Consider the following 16771-nt stretch of genomic DNA (forward strand, 5'->3'; position numbering starts at 1 on the left):
CTCATCAGCTAGTTTTTCAAAAGAAGTTGTTACTTCTGCTCTGATAGGCGTAAAGTACGGTCGGCGATTAATAAAGCGCTGAATAAACACGGGAGTCGCTCTTCTATGCTAATTTAATATTTTAGCCGGCTTTTTACTGCCGTGTCTGCGAGGCAAAAACATAACTTAAGATTGTTTTTCCAGTAAAACACGATGTATAAAAAAGAAAAGATACATTTTTGTTGTGATTGTTTTAGAAACGGGTATAAACTCTATAAGTCCCGCATTGTCCTTGGTGTCGTGACAATTTATTACGTATCGCGCATTTTTGATAATTAACTGACTGATTTATTAATTTGGGCGACCAACTAGGAGGCCCAGGCACCTCAGCTAAAATGTTTGGGAGCCCGAAGGGCTCCCCGAAATTTTGATTTGGGCAACCATCTTTTAGGCCTGGGCACCCAAGCTAAAACGCTTGGGAGCCCGAAGGGCTCCCTGAAATTTTCCTTAGAGCACAGCCTTGCATATATATATATATCAATATAAAACAGACAAACAAAGAATGAAACAAAATAAGATGCCTCTTAAACACAAACCTCCTTCACTGGGTAATAGTTGATGTCAATAATCTTGTTCAAGTTGCGTGTTACCACCTAAAAATTTTATACAGGAAATTAACAAGGAGTAAATTATTTGATATTGACACAGTGATCATTTTCCTAATCTATGTACTAACCTGGGTAACCTCAAAAAGTTTTTGGAAATTGTATGTGGGTCGGCCCCCTCCATTGGTTACAACAAACTTGTTAAGTGCCAGAGATGCTAAGTTACAGACAGCAACCTGAGAGATGAATGGAAAGATACTTTGTTGCTTAATAATATGTAAGGTTCTTATGAGGATTTATTTAGGCTTTCTTTCTGAAGGATTCACTCACACCAGTATGTCAACACTTAACTTTAATGATAACATTTCATGTGGTTATAAGCACGTTTGGATGTGTGTCAATCATGACAAAGTTTCCATGACAATCAAATAGGAATGCCTCCTGGTGCAAAACGGGTGCAAAACCTTTTTTTTTCAAACAAGAGGTACAGTATTGTGCAAAAGTAATACAAACAAAATACAGCAAATTTCAGTTTTTGCTCTATCAAATTAACATTTTGTTTGAACAAAGAGCGCTATTTTTGCTGAATTTTCTTCACGAGGCAAAACATTTATAGCAGAAAGCATTCTTTTGATCAATAGTGTTTGTAATTTCACTTTGAACTGTCAATAAACCTCCCCAAGTGATCAAGTTTGTTTACCATTCATGTAATGAACATGAAATATTTCCAAACTTTTTCAGTTCCCAAGACAAAGTATGAGAATGACTCTATATTAGAGACTAAGCACAAGAGACAAAAGAACAAAACAATGATTTACTCAATGTTAATGTAAAAGCTCACCTCATCTGGAGAGCTGTACTCAACAATCTCAGTGCACAGATTGCTGCATTTGATTGTTCCAACATTCTGGAAGGAAATGCAGTTTGATTAAAAAAAAAAAGGTACAATTTGTTTTCAATATCAGTACATTTTGATAGTTATATCTAGTACCAGGTAGATAAGGATAAATGAATAAAGGGGGTAAGTTTCTAAAGAAACTGTGGTGTTGCATTAGTGGAAGAGTATAACAAGGTAGTTTAGTATCATCAACTGAGTTGACAACTAAATTGGCCACTGTAAAAGACTTTTAAAATTGCCATTTCAAGTGTTAGCCCTTTGTCAGAGCAAAGTGTCGTGAGTCAAGAATAAATAAATAACAGGGTTGCCACTCATTAGAACCCAAAAAATTCCCTGACTTTTCCCTGACCTGAAAACAATTTTCACTGACCTTGCATTAGGCGACTTACCAAATAAGCTACTGGTAAATCCACTTTTACATTAGTTTCAGTTTCTTCTGTAGACCATCGATATTCTTCTCTTCATGTTCCATCTCTTTACATTTTTCACGGGATTTTGAACGCAAGGCATTTGACAAAATTCCCTGACTTTTCACTGACTTTGACAAGAACTGAGATTTTCCCTGACTTTTTGCAAAATTCCCTGACTTTTCCCTGACCTTGAAAAATTTTTGTTTTTCCCTGACTTTTCCCTGACCGTGGCAACCCTGAATAAGGAACCTTTTTATCCCTAAAAGTGACTGGCATGTAATTTTTTTCATTGCATAACCCCTCAATCACTCATTAAGGTCATGCAAATAATGGAACTGATCTCAAACTAAAGAAGTTCTTGATTGTTAAACAAATTCTCCTTGTCAGCATCTTAGGAAATGTATAGAGAACAGTATGGAGAATATGCAGACTGATGTTTGGGTGTAAAGGGTCAACCCACTTGAGTACCTGCTGATTACTTTTCCTGTTGCATGCATCTTTGTACAGCATGTAAGGTGTGCCTGTCTCAATCTGTGATTGACAGATTGCCTGCCAAAGATTCTGTGCTTTGACTTGTCTCCGAAACTTCCCTTGTTCCTCATACCTATTTACAAAGAGGGTTAAAAGGAAGAAATAAACATGATCTATACTGATAGTATTTGGTGCCAAACCATTCAACTTTTGGAATGTTTGGTCCTTTCCTAACAGGTGCCTATTTTTATGAAATTTCATTGTTTGGGTTTCGGCTCCATGGGAGTTTGCAGGGCAATTGCCACATGCTTTTGCTCAATGTGGCAGCTCCTTTCCTCTCTCCCTTTCAAATTTTTGGTTAGTACTCATTCCATACAGTGCTTTGTTATTGTTATGTTGACAGATTCCTGGAGGTAGGTTGTGACACAGTTGCCATGGTTCCTTTTTGCAACATTTCTGCCCCTTCCTGATGCTACCCTCATGGTTCCAGCCCACCATTAATATTTCAAATTAGAGTTTTACTGGTTGTGTCCTATGGCTGCTTAAAATGAATCATCCCTAGTTAAATTTGAGTCCTTTTTCTTGGTTTTCAGGAGGGGATTCTCACCCAGGCAAATTCTTGATTTATGGCCAGATGCTTTATGAACTGACATACAGCAAAAATAATGGCCTGCCAGGCTGATAAGTGACTATAATCTTTTATACAAAATGAGCACACTCTGCATTTAACACATACCTGACATAGAGCTCTTCAAATTTCTCACCCCAACAGTCCTGTAATCCAGGACACTCATTAGGACACATTAGTGACCACATCTCATCCTTCTCAACACGCCTCATGAACAAGTCAGGGATCCACAATGCAAAAAAAAGATCACGAGCACGCTAGAGAATCAAAGATAACCATTTAGCATGAAGTGCCTAATACATCTTTCCTTCCTAGGGGTGACTCTTTGAAAATCTTGGTACAAGGTTCATACCCTTTTACAGAAACAAATCCCAGGGACTAAAACTCTTTCATTCCTGAGATTTCAAAATCAGTTCTCCTTACAGTCTACATACATTTCTTGTAAAGTAAATTATGAAAACTTTCTTGCTTAAGTTGAGCAGATTTCCAGGTCTTTCCAGTTCTGGAAAATGTCAAAATAAAATTCCAGGACTATTCAGGTTTTCCAGGACCCATACAAACCCTGTTGTCAACTTTAAAGACCCAAAATAACATTTTCAAATCTAATCCTAAGGAAATATAGTCCAGGTGTTCACTCCAAAACCTCTACATTTGTTTCCTTTTGAGATATATCATTCTATAAATTTCATTACTGTAATCTTGAATGAAATACAGTAGAGAAACACAAACTTTTCATCCACCTATGCAGTGAAGACTGTAAATCTATTAAATTTGGTTACAACAACCCTAAATCTGCTTGAAATTTCTCTATGTCACACAGAGAACTCAGTTCACCTCTACAATAAATTTTGAGCTAAACAGAAAATTAATTATGAAAATCATCCAATTTTTTTTTACCTGCTCCTCTTTGCCAGTGTTCTTTCTCAGTTCCAAGAAATCATAAACATCGCTGTGCCAAGGCTCCAGATATATGGCAAAGGCACCAGGCCTCTTGTTGCCTCCTTGATCTACATACCTGGCTGTGGCATTGTACACACGCAACATTGGAACAAGACCATTTGAGACTCCATTGGTCTAGTTTGAAAGGAAATAAATATTGGCAAATCCCTCCAAAAGTTTTGATAATTTCACAGCACGGAAAAGGGCTTTTCATTGTATTTTATCTGTGTCAAAATTACATTTAGTTATCCCTATGGCCAGTCAGAACTATGGTACTATATTTATTCTATTATTAATTTTCCAACCTTGAATAAGCACCCACCCTGAGTAAGGTCTGCTAAGTCTTAAAACATATCCACACATTATAGGCATAACAATGAGAATCTAGAGCTGTAGAAGGCCTGCTCTTTAGAATTTGATGATAAAAACTTACTGGCCATGCTAGAATTGTTCCTAACAACCCACTCTGTATGAAAGCATGCATTGCAGAACAAAAAGCATGAACAGCAGTTCACAATACTCCTCTGATAACAGCAATGATATGTTTACCATCTTCAGGGTGATTTCTTACCCCAGCAATGTAGCTTCCAGAAGCCCGGATGTTATGCACGTTGATCCCAATTCCACCTGCAGCCTTGGATATCTTAGCACAAAGTGTCAGTGTGTCATAAATACCATCAATGCTGTCATCTGTCATGGTCACAAGAAAACAACTGGACAGTTGAGGTTTACATGTACCAGCGTTGAACAGGGTCGGTGATGCATGCGTAAACCACTTCTCTGATAACAGTTTGTATGTTTCAATTGCTGCTTCAATGTCAGTCTGGTGAATTCCAAGTGCAACTCTCATCAACATGTGCTGTGGTCGTTCAGCAACTTTGCCATTGATTTTAAGCAGGTAAGACCTCATCATTGTCTGGAAAGAGTCATTTTAAAGATTTTAAACCTGATTGAGTAGGAAAGAATGGTTTAACTTCAATTGGACAAGAAGAGTCCACACACATACCTTAACACCAAAGTAGTTGTATTGGTAGTCACGATCATAAATGATCTCTGAGTCAATTCTCTGAGAAAGAAAAAAAAGAGGCAATAATTGAGGATTTTAGTTTTAATCTCAGGTTTAAATATTGGTAAACAAAACAAGATTGCTTATATTTTCGGGAATGTCTCTAAGGCAATAAAAGTTTAGTACCCTGAAGTCACAATCACAGATTTTCTTTCAACTGTTTTACACCTTTTCCTGATGAAATAACATTCCCTTAAGAGTAACATGCGTGACTGCATGCACATGCAATGTCAATCAAAACTCAACTACGTTCAGGCCCAGTCTCTGACAATATTCTTTTCAACGAACTGGCAAATTATCATATTTATTAAGTAACATTGTGTTAATAATATATTGATCTAACCAAGGAGAACTCTGATATGACTTCAAATTCTCACAAACAAGTGGCAAAGATATTAAAGAACACAGGTTATAAAAATTAGGTCTTATATTCTTAAAGTGAATCAGTTGAACAAACAGGGTCGTAAAAAAGGTACTTGCATCTGTTGCAAAACTCTCTAAAATTCAAATCCACCCAACTGTTCTAATAATAGTCACAGATAACCCCAATACAAATATTCCACATCATATTGTTATAACTCAAACCGGCTGTGTTCTAGAAAATATTAAATTAACACCTCAGATATGAACTATGTAACCACGATTACTTGGCTTTCAAGACGTAAATTATTTAGCCAAAGTAAAGAGTTCCATAAGCTGAAATTCCCAGTGCTACCCCCTTTGACAGAACAAAGGTATCTATTTGCTTTAATGAAGGACTAGGTGTCAGTTCAAATCATTAGGGTAATAGTGTTCTAACATAGATAACAAGCTTGTGCTTGGTTTAAAAACTTACATCGGCATTCTCCATTATGAGGTCATAAGTTTCCTTGGAGATCAGCGGAGAATGTTTACCATTCTTTGGGTTGACATAGTTATAGAGATCTGTCATTACCTCTATGGGAAAAAATTATTAAATACAAGAAAATAAGAGAAGGATGCACAACCATGCAAAATGAATCCATTTGAAATGTGACCTTTAAGTATGATTCAGGGATGATACTGTGACAAAAAGTTAGGGGCTACTCACTCGTAAGGGTATAAGGTTGAATGCAAAACAATTTCTAAAATTTCTTTCACTTGTTTTGGGGACTAAAATTGATTATGGGTGGAAATCTGTGGTCAAAGAGATTTCTTGGTTTCCATACTACAGTACTTGCCAGATCTTGTAGGAATAAAGGTGAGTTTAAGAGGTAGGGCAGAGTAGAGAGGTAAGACACAAGACACCTACCACTGAAAATCTTCTTCGTTTCTTTGTGAAGATTAGAAACCTCAATCCTGGCTGCAAGGACAGCATAGTCAGGATGTATGGTTGTCATGGAGGCAGCAATCTCAGCTGCAAGTATATCCAGCTGAGTTGTGGCTACACCAGGGTAGATGCCATCAATTACCTTCTTGACAATCTCAAACTGAATCATGGAAAAGAAAATCAAGTTGTAACCCTTAACTCCCAGGTGATAAACATGTAATTTCTTCCCATAATATCTATACATTATTCAACAGATACTAGACTTGTCAGTTTAAATGTTATCTTGATCTCACACCAAATTCTTTCAACTAATTGACAAGGAAATGTGTAGCAACTTGAGGAAAGAAATTTTTATCAGATCTTGGGAGTTAAGGATTGAGGGTAAACTGAATGGTTACTGCAATATCTGAGAGACAATCTGCAACTTGGTGCCCAGATTTTGTACTGTTGCTTATAGCAAACATAGTCTGAGTTCTTCAGGCCCTGTCATTTGGACCAAAATGGACAAATCTATCCAATTATCGGAACCATTGGACACAAGTGCATCAAAATGGTTTATTTCACGAGCCTACTGGACTACTGACCCTTGATTTTAATGCATGACTCATTGATAATTTTATATATTTTTCAATACTTACACATGTACATATATCTCATATTTTCGGTACTTATTAGATATTTAATTGTGGTCAAGTGTCCCCAATTAGAGCACATAAGTTCTTATCTTATTCTCGTTAGTATTAATAATGTGACGTGCCTCATAAATACATAATTTTACACACATGCTTAATAACAACCCAAGTACATATATTTGTTTCATTATTGCACTGACTGCACAATAGCTTTCCATAGCAGTGTACGTGTAGAGTTAAAAGTACACTCTACAATCTATTATCAGTGCGTTTCTTGATTTTCTTTGAAACGCATGGTTTGCATTTCGCGCTATTCTCGATGACGTATCAACTATCCTTTCAAAAATCTTAAAACTAGTAGCCCATCTTAGCAAACTGTGCCTACAAATGTTCATTAGTACTTAATGCACAACCAGTTTAGGCTAAAATTGTTTCCAATAGCAAATTATGAATATCGTGAGTTTTTCCGAGAACAATATAAATTTCGTACCAACGCCATTCGCGATACAAATTGGTAAATCCATGTTAAAAATGGAGATAATAGGAATAAATCTGTAAACTACGATCACTGTACGGATTTCTGACGAGCTTATACAGCGTAGCTTTTGTTGTGGAAGAGTGTACGGTACAGAGGCAGTTGTAAATTGCGCGCCAAGATCTTTGAAATTGACCTGAAGACGACAAGGAAAATGGTATACTAAGGAGTTCCACGAATTTAACTAGTCCTTAATATGTAATTTCATCGAAGAAACATACGCATTTGCCATTAATCTAACGATAAATGGTAGATTTCGTTTTTCCTTTTGGCGCCAAAAGATAAGTCAATTCGGTTAGTTGACGTTCACTGATTTGCACGCAAAGGTAATCTTACCGTGTCGACAAAATCAGAGAGCTCATAACCAAGCTTTTTAATCCTGGCAGTAACTTTGTTCAGATTGATTTCCTCCTCTTTTCCATCTGAAAGAGAAAGACCAATTAATTTTCCATCTGAAAGAGAAAGACCAATTAAAGTAAAATGTACATGAACAAGATGGCGGCCAATACCGGCGCAGTTCGTACAAGAAAAAACAAAAAATCCTACTTCGTTTGAGGACGTAAGAGGAAGGCTTCTTGATTTTCTTCTCTTGCTTTGAGTTGTCGGCCATAATGCAAAGAAAATTCTCCTGAAAAAGGCAACCAAAAAGCGAAATATCTACTGCACAATTCCAAACGAACTTGATCTGAAGGCGAAGTGAGGTAAGTGATTCAATTTTGGCGCCGAAAGAGGATTCAAGTTCCCCAGTTTTCCCGCGTATAATTAACATTAGCCAATCAGAGCCGCATGGAACGATCAATCGCCAAATACAGACAATCATGCAATCTACTTTCATTCCATTCTCTTTTGTTTTTCTTTTTGTTTAATCTTTTCTAGTATTTCGAATGTGAACTTTAAGACCTGAGTAATTTTGAAAATTAGCTCACTCCCTCTTGTATTTTTAATCATTACAAACTAAATCTTGTACGATTTGAGGTTTGTCCGATTAGTACAACGACAAGAAAAAAAAATTAGATATATATGGATATCGACAGGCCTAATAATATACATGCAAAAATAATTAATTACTCAGTTCTGATTGGTTAAGATAAATGCAGTTTTCAGGTACTTTAATGCAGAAGACGGTTGATTCAGTGCAAAGAAGTAACAAACCAGATATTTTGATTGGTCAATAATTAAAGAAATTCACAGATAGCCAATCAAATACGAGCCTCGGATGTCGCTACATTTGGATACGCTGAAAATTTGCGGGCGAAACAATGGCCGGCGTTTTAAGTAGGGTTTCTTTCGCCACCGAAACAACAATACAGCAGCTGACAAACAGCTCTAACAACGAAAGCGGTGTAAAAAGCACTGCTTTTTGGTTGTCGGTTTGGAAAAATGGTGTTTAGAGAAGGGAATTGCTAAGGAAATCGAAAGTACAAGCCGACTCAGCTTAACACTTTGCTCAAGCGATTCTACGCCGAAATTAAAAACAAACATGATTAAACCTCGCAAACGACGATTCCATTTCAACGAAAGTGATTCGCACACAGACTGAACAATTCCTTGAACTGTTTAGCCGGACTTTGAACTTTTTTGCACCTTAAAGATGTGAAAATATTATTGTCTATCGTTGTTTTGATCGTGTTGGGTTGTTTTGACCGAAAACACAATGTAACTTACAGGGATTGAATAAATTATTGTCGCGTTTGATGCGCGCTTTGCTTCTGCACACTTATTATAACTATCTCGTATTTTGTCACGTATATTGCTAATACGTAATCACATGATTGTTCTCGTGATTTTTGGGATAAATAAGCACTTGAGAATTTTTTTCAAACACTACAAATTACACTCGCCCTACGGGCTCGTGCAATTTTGTTAGTCTTCGAAAAAATTAACTCGCGGTTATTTATTCCAAATTGCACTCGAAATCATGTGATTACCTATACTAATTTTTTTCATGTTTTTTTTTTCAGGCGCGCGAAGCGAGAATCATTCTCTTCGCGTTCTTTCTCCCGCGGTCGCACGCGCGCTCATCTGAAAAAGATGAAAAAATTTGATAATAATAAAATAGAGCGCAAAAGATAAATTAAAATTATTGAAAACGGTGACCCGTGTTCTGCAGGCCAGAGGTAAAGTATGTAAATGAGAAGCCTATCAAATCAAGACATCACTGTTAACTGGTTTTTTTTATGTTCCGCCATCTGTAAACTTTTATGTTCCACCATCTGCAAACAGTGTCTTTACGCAAGTGCACGAAACAAGTGCACGATTTTGGGAAGTAACAAAAAGGTTAGGGAAAAACCGTTTTCGATTTCTGGAAAATCGGATAACAACACCCATAGTTGAAAAACTGGCCTTAAAATTCACGTGTAATTGACTCGTGACCGAATAAACTTTAGCTGCATTATCCCTGACTTTAGTCCGATGAAAGTCTTCCTAAATAATTGATCAAGTGAAACATATTTTGATCATAAAATTACACCAGTGCTATACGGTCGACACCAAAAAGAGTAAATTATTTTTGGGCAACTTTTCCAAGAAGTTTCGCCCAGCGCACCCAAAAAATCTCTTACTGAAGTCGACTGAATTATGGCCAAGAAAGAGGCCCTCATTTGGCATGAAAATAAATTTAAATCTTTTTTCACGGACATTATCTAATCATTGAAGCGAACAACATGTCATGATCCTCCTCGAGCTTTGCTTAGCAAAAAACTGTTCTCTTCTCGGATCTTATAAGCTCTAACAATGTCCATAATCAATTAAGGAAGTAGGCATATCTACGCACCCAACAGAGGCTGATGTTTTTATAAAGTTCCCGAAATGCTTCTTTTCGTGGATATATGCAGAAATCAATCACAGGCCGCGTGCAGCCTAACTGTCGATAACAAAGTCGTACGTGTGGAGCTCCCCTGCAGAAAAATAATGCACGCAACTCGCCTACGATTTTTAAATGAGCTGGACTTCTAAATCGTTGTCTGTTTTTTGTTTATATTCTCATTCATTTTGTCCGGGAATATTGGAAGCTGTGATAATCAATCATACGACAGAACCCCAGCCCTTTGATTTCCATACCGGTTCGAAAGGCAGGAGCTTTTGTCTTGAGATTTACCACGCGGATTTTGACTCCCTTGAGTTTTCTGTTCTGCGAAGAAAAAAAAATATAGTCGAGAGTTTTCGAGAATGATGTAGGAAAAAACACAGAGGTTTTTTTTTTATGGTTCTCCTGTTATCATGTTTAGGATATTGTGATCGGTTACTTGACGTGCATATCAGTTCGATTTATATCTAAGGAGTCATGCAAAGCTGTATACAGATTCAGAGAAACTCCAACATAGACATCGGATTACTAATTGATGACCAGTTGGCGTTTTTCAATAACTAATGAAAAAAGATCATGCCTCTTAGCCTAGGCTTAAAAGGAAAAAATATAATTGAGGAATAGAGGGGATAGGAAACAAACACGTAGATAGAGCCCAAGGTACTCTATCTAATTGCACTTTCTGAAAATTTTCGCCAATTAACTTACCAAAGCCATTAAATGTACAGAATATTTTGTTATCTTGCTTAAAGGCCAAAGGGAAGAAAGATGTTTGCATAGAAAACACCATTTATTCAAAAAACGAATATGGTAATATGTTTTGCTGCACAACAACACTGATATTTACACGCTGAAACTTGGACGATATGAGTGACTCAGTGTTTCTTTCTTTGAAAGAGGCCGAATTTCCAACTATCAAAAAAAAAATATTTCCATTGTGGCTGAAATTGGTACAAAGTTCCTCCCACACGCTTAAAGACAAATTTGTCAGTTCTTTTTGGGGCCTATGACGTAGTAATGAGAAATGTCAGTAGCGTAAACGATATCAAGTGTTTTCCATTTTCTGTTTTTTCCTTAAAATTTGTGGTGTAATTCTCGCCCACGTAAATTTATGCAAATTTTTCAGTAAGCTGTGAAGTCGCAATTTCCTTCGGAGAGAATCACTAATTTGCTTTTAGCGAGGACTGCGCTTTGTAATGGAGCCATTTATGTTAAAAAGCAAACAATAGGCAAGCAGTAAGAAATGTGGGACTTCAGTAAAATGAAAAGGAAGATCGCGAAACTCTTATGAAGATCGCTGCGGTAATTTACCAAAAATGAGGAAACTCAATATTAAATTTCAGACTAACATTTTAAAATAATTTCTCATTTCGGCATAATTTTCACGTCAATCACAGATCTAGGCTAATATTTTCACTTGTTTTCCTTAGTGGCATTAAAAATTTGAGATTTTAGAGTTTCAGTCAGCTGGAAGGTCTGAACGAAAACTTGATCGATCAGAACATAGTCAAGTACTTTGCAGACAATAACCAAGTGTAACTCTATGGAGTATAAAAGTGATGCGTATTTGAATTCAATTGGAAGACAGCTCGTTCGTTTGTTACTCGGACAATTGAGCCTTATGCGAATTTGCGAAACTCGATCGCACTTAGTACCGACAACACCTGCTGTTTGAATTTTGTTTACCGAGCGAAGACTGTAAGACTAACATTTACGACGTAATTTAGCATTTCTCCCCTGAGTACGAAAGGTTTAATTAAAATGTGGCTCATTTAGGAAGTGTCAGAGTTTACTGTTGAAATTAAACAATTAATGATATTTTCTCGTTCAGATGCACCTTGCGAAGTCAGAGTTTACGTTAAAAAACCTTTTAGGGCTACGGTTAATTGTTCAAATAAAATCTATCGAGCCAGATCTGTCACGATTGAGCGCTAACTATATTTTTCGTCGTTTTTGACGTAAAAGTGATCTTAATGGTTCAAGTGAACTCCATTTATTTAAGCGCTTTGAGTCAGTGGCTTGTAGCCCATTGGTGGATTTAACTCGCATCCGGCTGCCATCGACTGAAGAAAAACATTGAGACCGAAAATAGGCTCCCCTGCTAATTTATGCACTAAAAGTCTCAGTTATTGTAGTCGACGTCATTTTCAATGCCCCTTCCGTCGGTTGCTCTGTTTCCAGTCTCAAAACATCAATCATTAGCTGAAGCGCGCCATGGATAGGCAATTTCCTACGATGTTTGCTGTTTAGATATCATTCCAAGTCGATACTCGACAAAAACACAGTGTAGCGATAACAAGGTGACGCTTTTGCACGAGTTTACAACTGTTTACAAACTTCAACGCTATTCTCGCGGTTCAAATTACCGTTGCTTGGAGGTGTCTTTATGGCTTTCGCGTTTGGAGATTCTTACTTGAAGCTTCCACCAATAAGCCAAGAAGGTTCCGTTGAAATCGACGGCGAAGACTCCAAGAGAAATTTGGGGATCGTCCGCGATAAACATGGCCTTGTGCGACTTCCTCCTATCGTGCGATTGGATTCACTTCGCTCCACATCAACCGCTCAAAGGTTTCGGAACGAAACGCCAACCGCAGTTTCAAGCGAAAAGACCGAAGTTGCGATGTCAAGATCACCAATGAAAATAACAGACAAAATGGGGAGTTTGAGACTCCAAGGACGTTCGAAAAAACTAAAAAAATACGACAACAAGAGCGAGGATGAAATGAAATTAATTATGGAAGCAGCTGTCAAGGAAACCAATGAAGACGAAACAAGTTTTTTTGACAGCGAAAATGTTTCACACGAAAAAGAGAGGGCAGGTTGCCAACGGTTAGGTTCTAGCTCCGCTTTGTTATCATTGACTGGCAATGAAGAACTTCTCCCTGCACACAAAGATTCAATCTTGTCCCGCCGTGGAAGCAGCACTTTTCAACCTACGAAGAAATTGACGAGATCGCGCAGGCTGGCAAAATCTTCGCCCGAGTTATCTAATAGAAAGAAAAATATGCGGCTGCTCGCCGACAGAAATATCAGCGAGCATTCGTTATCTTCTCTCGCAGCAGGTTCTATACCGGTTGTCCGATCCGACCCCTCAAGCCGTCCACAGCTCGCTGTTCAGGACATCGACGGATCAAAGCTCTCTCAAGTACAGAATTATGCTAAGATTGAGGAAAAAGCAAAAGAGTACGGCGGGAAACGCAGAAATCACAGTAATCAACGGTGGAAGATTGATGTTGCAAATTTACCACAGAGCACCCCGAGTTCACCGGTTTGCAGTGAATCTGCTAACTCAGAGATCAAGCAAAAAGGTCGAAAGTCATTAAACGATATAACGGACGCGGAGCAGTTTGTTGACAGAAGAAGACCCTCATTGAAAAAGCAAAATCTAGTTTATGATGCCGATGTCGATGTATTGAAAATTGAAGGAAAGAGCTGCTCTCAGAGTGAGAGAAAACTGCAAAGAGGAGATGCTTTGACAGAATGCAACGTCGAAATGTTAGACCTACCGAGAAATGAGGAAAAGAGGCATTCATTGTACGACTTGCAACAAATATTAACCTTGCTACAGAAAGAGGATTTAAAGCGACAGGCTTCCAACACAGCTTCATCATCTCGAAATGCAAGCGCCACCTCTAATGCAAGCGGAAGGGAACCCAGTGAGTCCGTTTATGACTTAAGGGAGTTCTTGTTAATGGCGGCGGCCGAAGCTTCGAGCGCAGGGCAACTTAAAAAGACACAAACGAACAAATCAAGCGCCAATAACTCACAGACGAGTTCGTCGTCGCATCTCGCACCTCCTGGGAGAGAGAAAGACGGTAGAAAAGGCTCAGTTTACGACTTAATGGAGTTTCTCACTCTTGGAAATAGCAGTGAAACGGGTTCTAGATCCACAAGTGAAAACTCGAGCCGTTCGACTTCACCGCGAATTTTATCATCACCGCATGCTAGCTCAAATAACTTGCTATCCGTCTCAGTTGCCAACAGTGGTGAGGAAAGCAGGAGAGCGTCTACCTACGACCTCATGGAGTTTCTATCTCTGCCGCGTTCTGGGGGTAATTCGCGCCCTGATTCAGGTCCTAGTAGCCCAGCTCTTCACGAGGAAGGCTCTAGCGCAGTAGAAAGCAAAATGAGCGATTCAGGTACCGAAAAGGTTAAAGAGAAACGAAGTCTATCTATGTACGATCTGGAAGAATTCCTGTCTATGACATCTGATATACCACCGCTTGTGCGAGTCACACCTTGGGAAGAAGAGCAAAAAACAAATAGTAGCAAAACTATGTCGGATTCTGAAGAAGGTGCCAAAAGAGATTTGCAACAGCCGAGAGGGTCAGTGTATGACCTAAGTGAAATCCTGAGCGTGTTACAACAGGAAAATGAGAAAAGGCATGAGTCTGCGTCTAATTTACGCCAGATGCTGTTTCATTTTCAACGTGAAGCCGAAAAAACTGGTCAATCTTCACTTACGCAATCAACTAATTTACCCGCCAAATGTACTGTCGGTTCCTCTCCCGTAACTCCAACTATAGAGAACAGTGGCTACTCGACCGGTAGTGATCAAGTAGCATCAACAGACGCACCCAAAAATATGGATGTAACTGAGAACAGTCGGCACATGTCTGTGTATGATCTTAGAGAGTTCCTTTCACTTTATGCCGCTCAACAAAACCCGTCGGCAACTCATCAGCAACAGCTTTCATCGGCAGTTTCGTTGAGGCGAAAATTTTCCGGAGTTTCGCAAAGCGGTGTGAGTATACTCGTCACTGACGAATCCAACAGAAGCATCGACAGCGAATTTTACGAAGATGTTTTTCTTCCAGTACCAAGTACAGAACCTAGCGGTGCGTCTGATCCATCGCGTAAAAGAAGCTCTATTTACGATCTCCGCGAGTTCTTGAGCATTTTAAATGCAGACGAATCTCCCTTGAGAAGACGATTATCTAGCGTGTCATCTGCATCGTCTAAATCCAGCGAAAGTGAATCGGAATCAAATTCTGCCAAAACTAGTGGCCCGTTAAAACCAGCCGGTCCGAGTCATGGCAGGGAAAATTCCTCGAGACCACAACTGTTCCCACGCCAGGATTCCGGCGGGAGCCTTTCTCTATATGACCTTGGCGAGTTTCTCTCGCTTTTGAACACAGAAGAATCTCCATTGCGAAGAAGGCTTTCGAGCGTCAACGATAAGATCTCTGCGCAAGGTGAAGAGGGAGCGCGCACGCCGGTTCTTTCCAGAAGCGATTCTGAAAAGGGTCTTTACAGCTTAGAAGAAATATTAACTGTTATGAATGAGCTTGAGCAAAGGAATGGTAGCGAGAACATGAGTGGAGACATTGAAGGCAATGTTGGAGAAGAAATCAGTATTCAAGTTCCGACTTTACCGCCAAAAGCTGATACAACAAACATGCAATCCCTCCCAACGAGAAAGCTTTTGCAGCCTCAAAGGTCACTAAAAAGTGTCCCCGAGACTTCTGAAGTGAAAAACACTCATTTAAATTCGTTATAGAATTTCTCTGCAAGTTTGAAACACTTATACTGATGAAGGCAAAAATAAATTCTCTCTTTACTTCTCCTCCTCTGTTTTGCATATGTGAGGCTAAATTTCTCAGGCCAGTGAGATTAGTAGCGACTCCGCCATTTCACGACGGGAGGTTTTTTGTACATAAAAAAATTTATTTCTACATAAAGTTGACTTTTTCTGTGTGTTCCTTTGCGTGGTACCGAGTATGTTTTAATATCTGTAACTAATAAAAAGATTTGTTGGTTTTAAACAGTCAGTGCGCCCATTGAATTATGTTCTGAGCGGTAATTTCAGCTGTCAACGAGCTTTAAGGGTGGCAAATTTACATATATGAACACTTTCAAAACAAATTTGTTCTGTAGATTAATGGCCATTTGTTCACGGAACTGAAAGAGCACTTAAGAACACTGAGAAAGACTAACAATAGTGAGATAACAGTAAAAGTGCGTGAATCATTTCTTAAAGCTCTTAAAATCGCGTTTAAAACGCGTTTTACCGCTTCCGTTTTTCGCTAAGCATTAGACGGGCAGCTATTTAATTCCTGTAACGTCCTTTTCTTAACAAAAAAAAATTCAATTGAAACCTCAGAGATTTTAGTCTCATTAGTAACAATTTATCTCAAAAACTAGTGCCTTTCTTCGAAGCAATTAACGCCAAGCGGGACTCAAACGTGCAAGAATCAAATTAAATATTTGCCGCGCTGAATATGTTTGCAACCACCTTGGAAAGATATTTTTGGCAATAGTTGGATTTAAGTTTCGAGCAGAAAGGTGCAATCGTTTCCTTTCAAATGCTATTTTCGGACTCAAACTTCACCTGCTTTCGAACTATTAAATTTCTAATTCCTTTGCTAAAAATATAAACAAAGCAAGGCATTTTTAGTATAGACCTTTTAACTCAAACGAGTTAGTTTTATTTCAGCTGGTGAAATATTTGACCTGGAAATTTACCTTTCAGAGGGCTAGGGCTAACTCTAGGCCGAAGGCTTAAGTTCAAAGT

The 16771-nt window shown here is 38.5% G+C and overlaps 2 protein-coding genes across 5 annotated transcripts in view; one reads left to right on the top strand and one right to left on the bottom strand.

Annotated features, from left to right (window-relative positions):
* The window catches only part of LOC113682522 (ribonucleoside-diphosphate reductase large subunit), a 32840-nt gene that overhangs the window by 6239 nt on the left and 9830 nt on the right, over window positions 1–16771 (bottom strand). For 3 of the 4 annotated variants that reach the window (XM_089192126.1, XM_089192127.1, XM_089192128.1), the window contains 13 exons: window positions 10512–10581; window positions 7998–8079; window positions 7788–7873; window positions 6267–6444; window positions 5832–5932; window positions 4937–4996; window positions 4502–4846; window positions 3889–4065; window positions 3100–3248; window positions 2361–2496; window positions 1426–1491; window positions 716–820; window positions 576–632 (listed from right to left, as the gene is read on the bottom strand). In XM_089192126.1, the coding sequence (XP_089048252.1) occupies window positions 576–632; window positions 716–820; window positions 1426–1491; window positions 2361–2496; window positions 3100–3248; window positions 3889–4065; window positions 4502–4846; window positions 4937–4996; window positions 5832–5932; window positions 6267–6444; window positions 7788–7873; window positions 7998–8061 (1524 nt within the window). In that variant the 5' untranslated portion in view covers window positions 8062–8079; window positions 10512–10581. Of the gene's footprint in view, window positions 1–575; window positions 633–715; window positions 821–1425; window positions 1492–2360; window positions 2497–3099; window positions 3249–3888; window positions 4066–4501; window positions 4847–4936; window positions 4997–5831; window positions 5933–6266; window positions 6445–7787; window positions 7874–7997; window positions 10157–10511; window positions 10582–16771 lie in introns of those variants that run through there. The other variant, XM_089192125.1, reaches the window with a different exon arrangement.
* LOC113682474 (uncharacterized) lies at window positions 10806–16028 on the top strand. The gene has a single exon (XM_027199644.2). It carries the CDS (start codon window positions 12644–12646, stop codon window positions 15755–15757), a length of 3114 nt encoding a protein of 1037 aa, XP_027055445.2. The 5' UTR covers window positions 10806–12643; the 3' UTR covers window positions 15758–16028.

The sequence above is a fragment of the Pocillopora damicornis genome, chromosome 13, assembly GCF_964200805.1.
Source record: "Pocillopora damicornis chromosome 13, jaPocDami1.2, whole genome shotgun sequence".
Classification (NCBI taxonomy): domain Eukaryota; kingdom Metazoa; phylum Cnidaria; class Anthozoa; order Scleractinia; family Pocilloporidae; genus Pocillopora; species Pocillopora damicornis.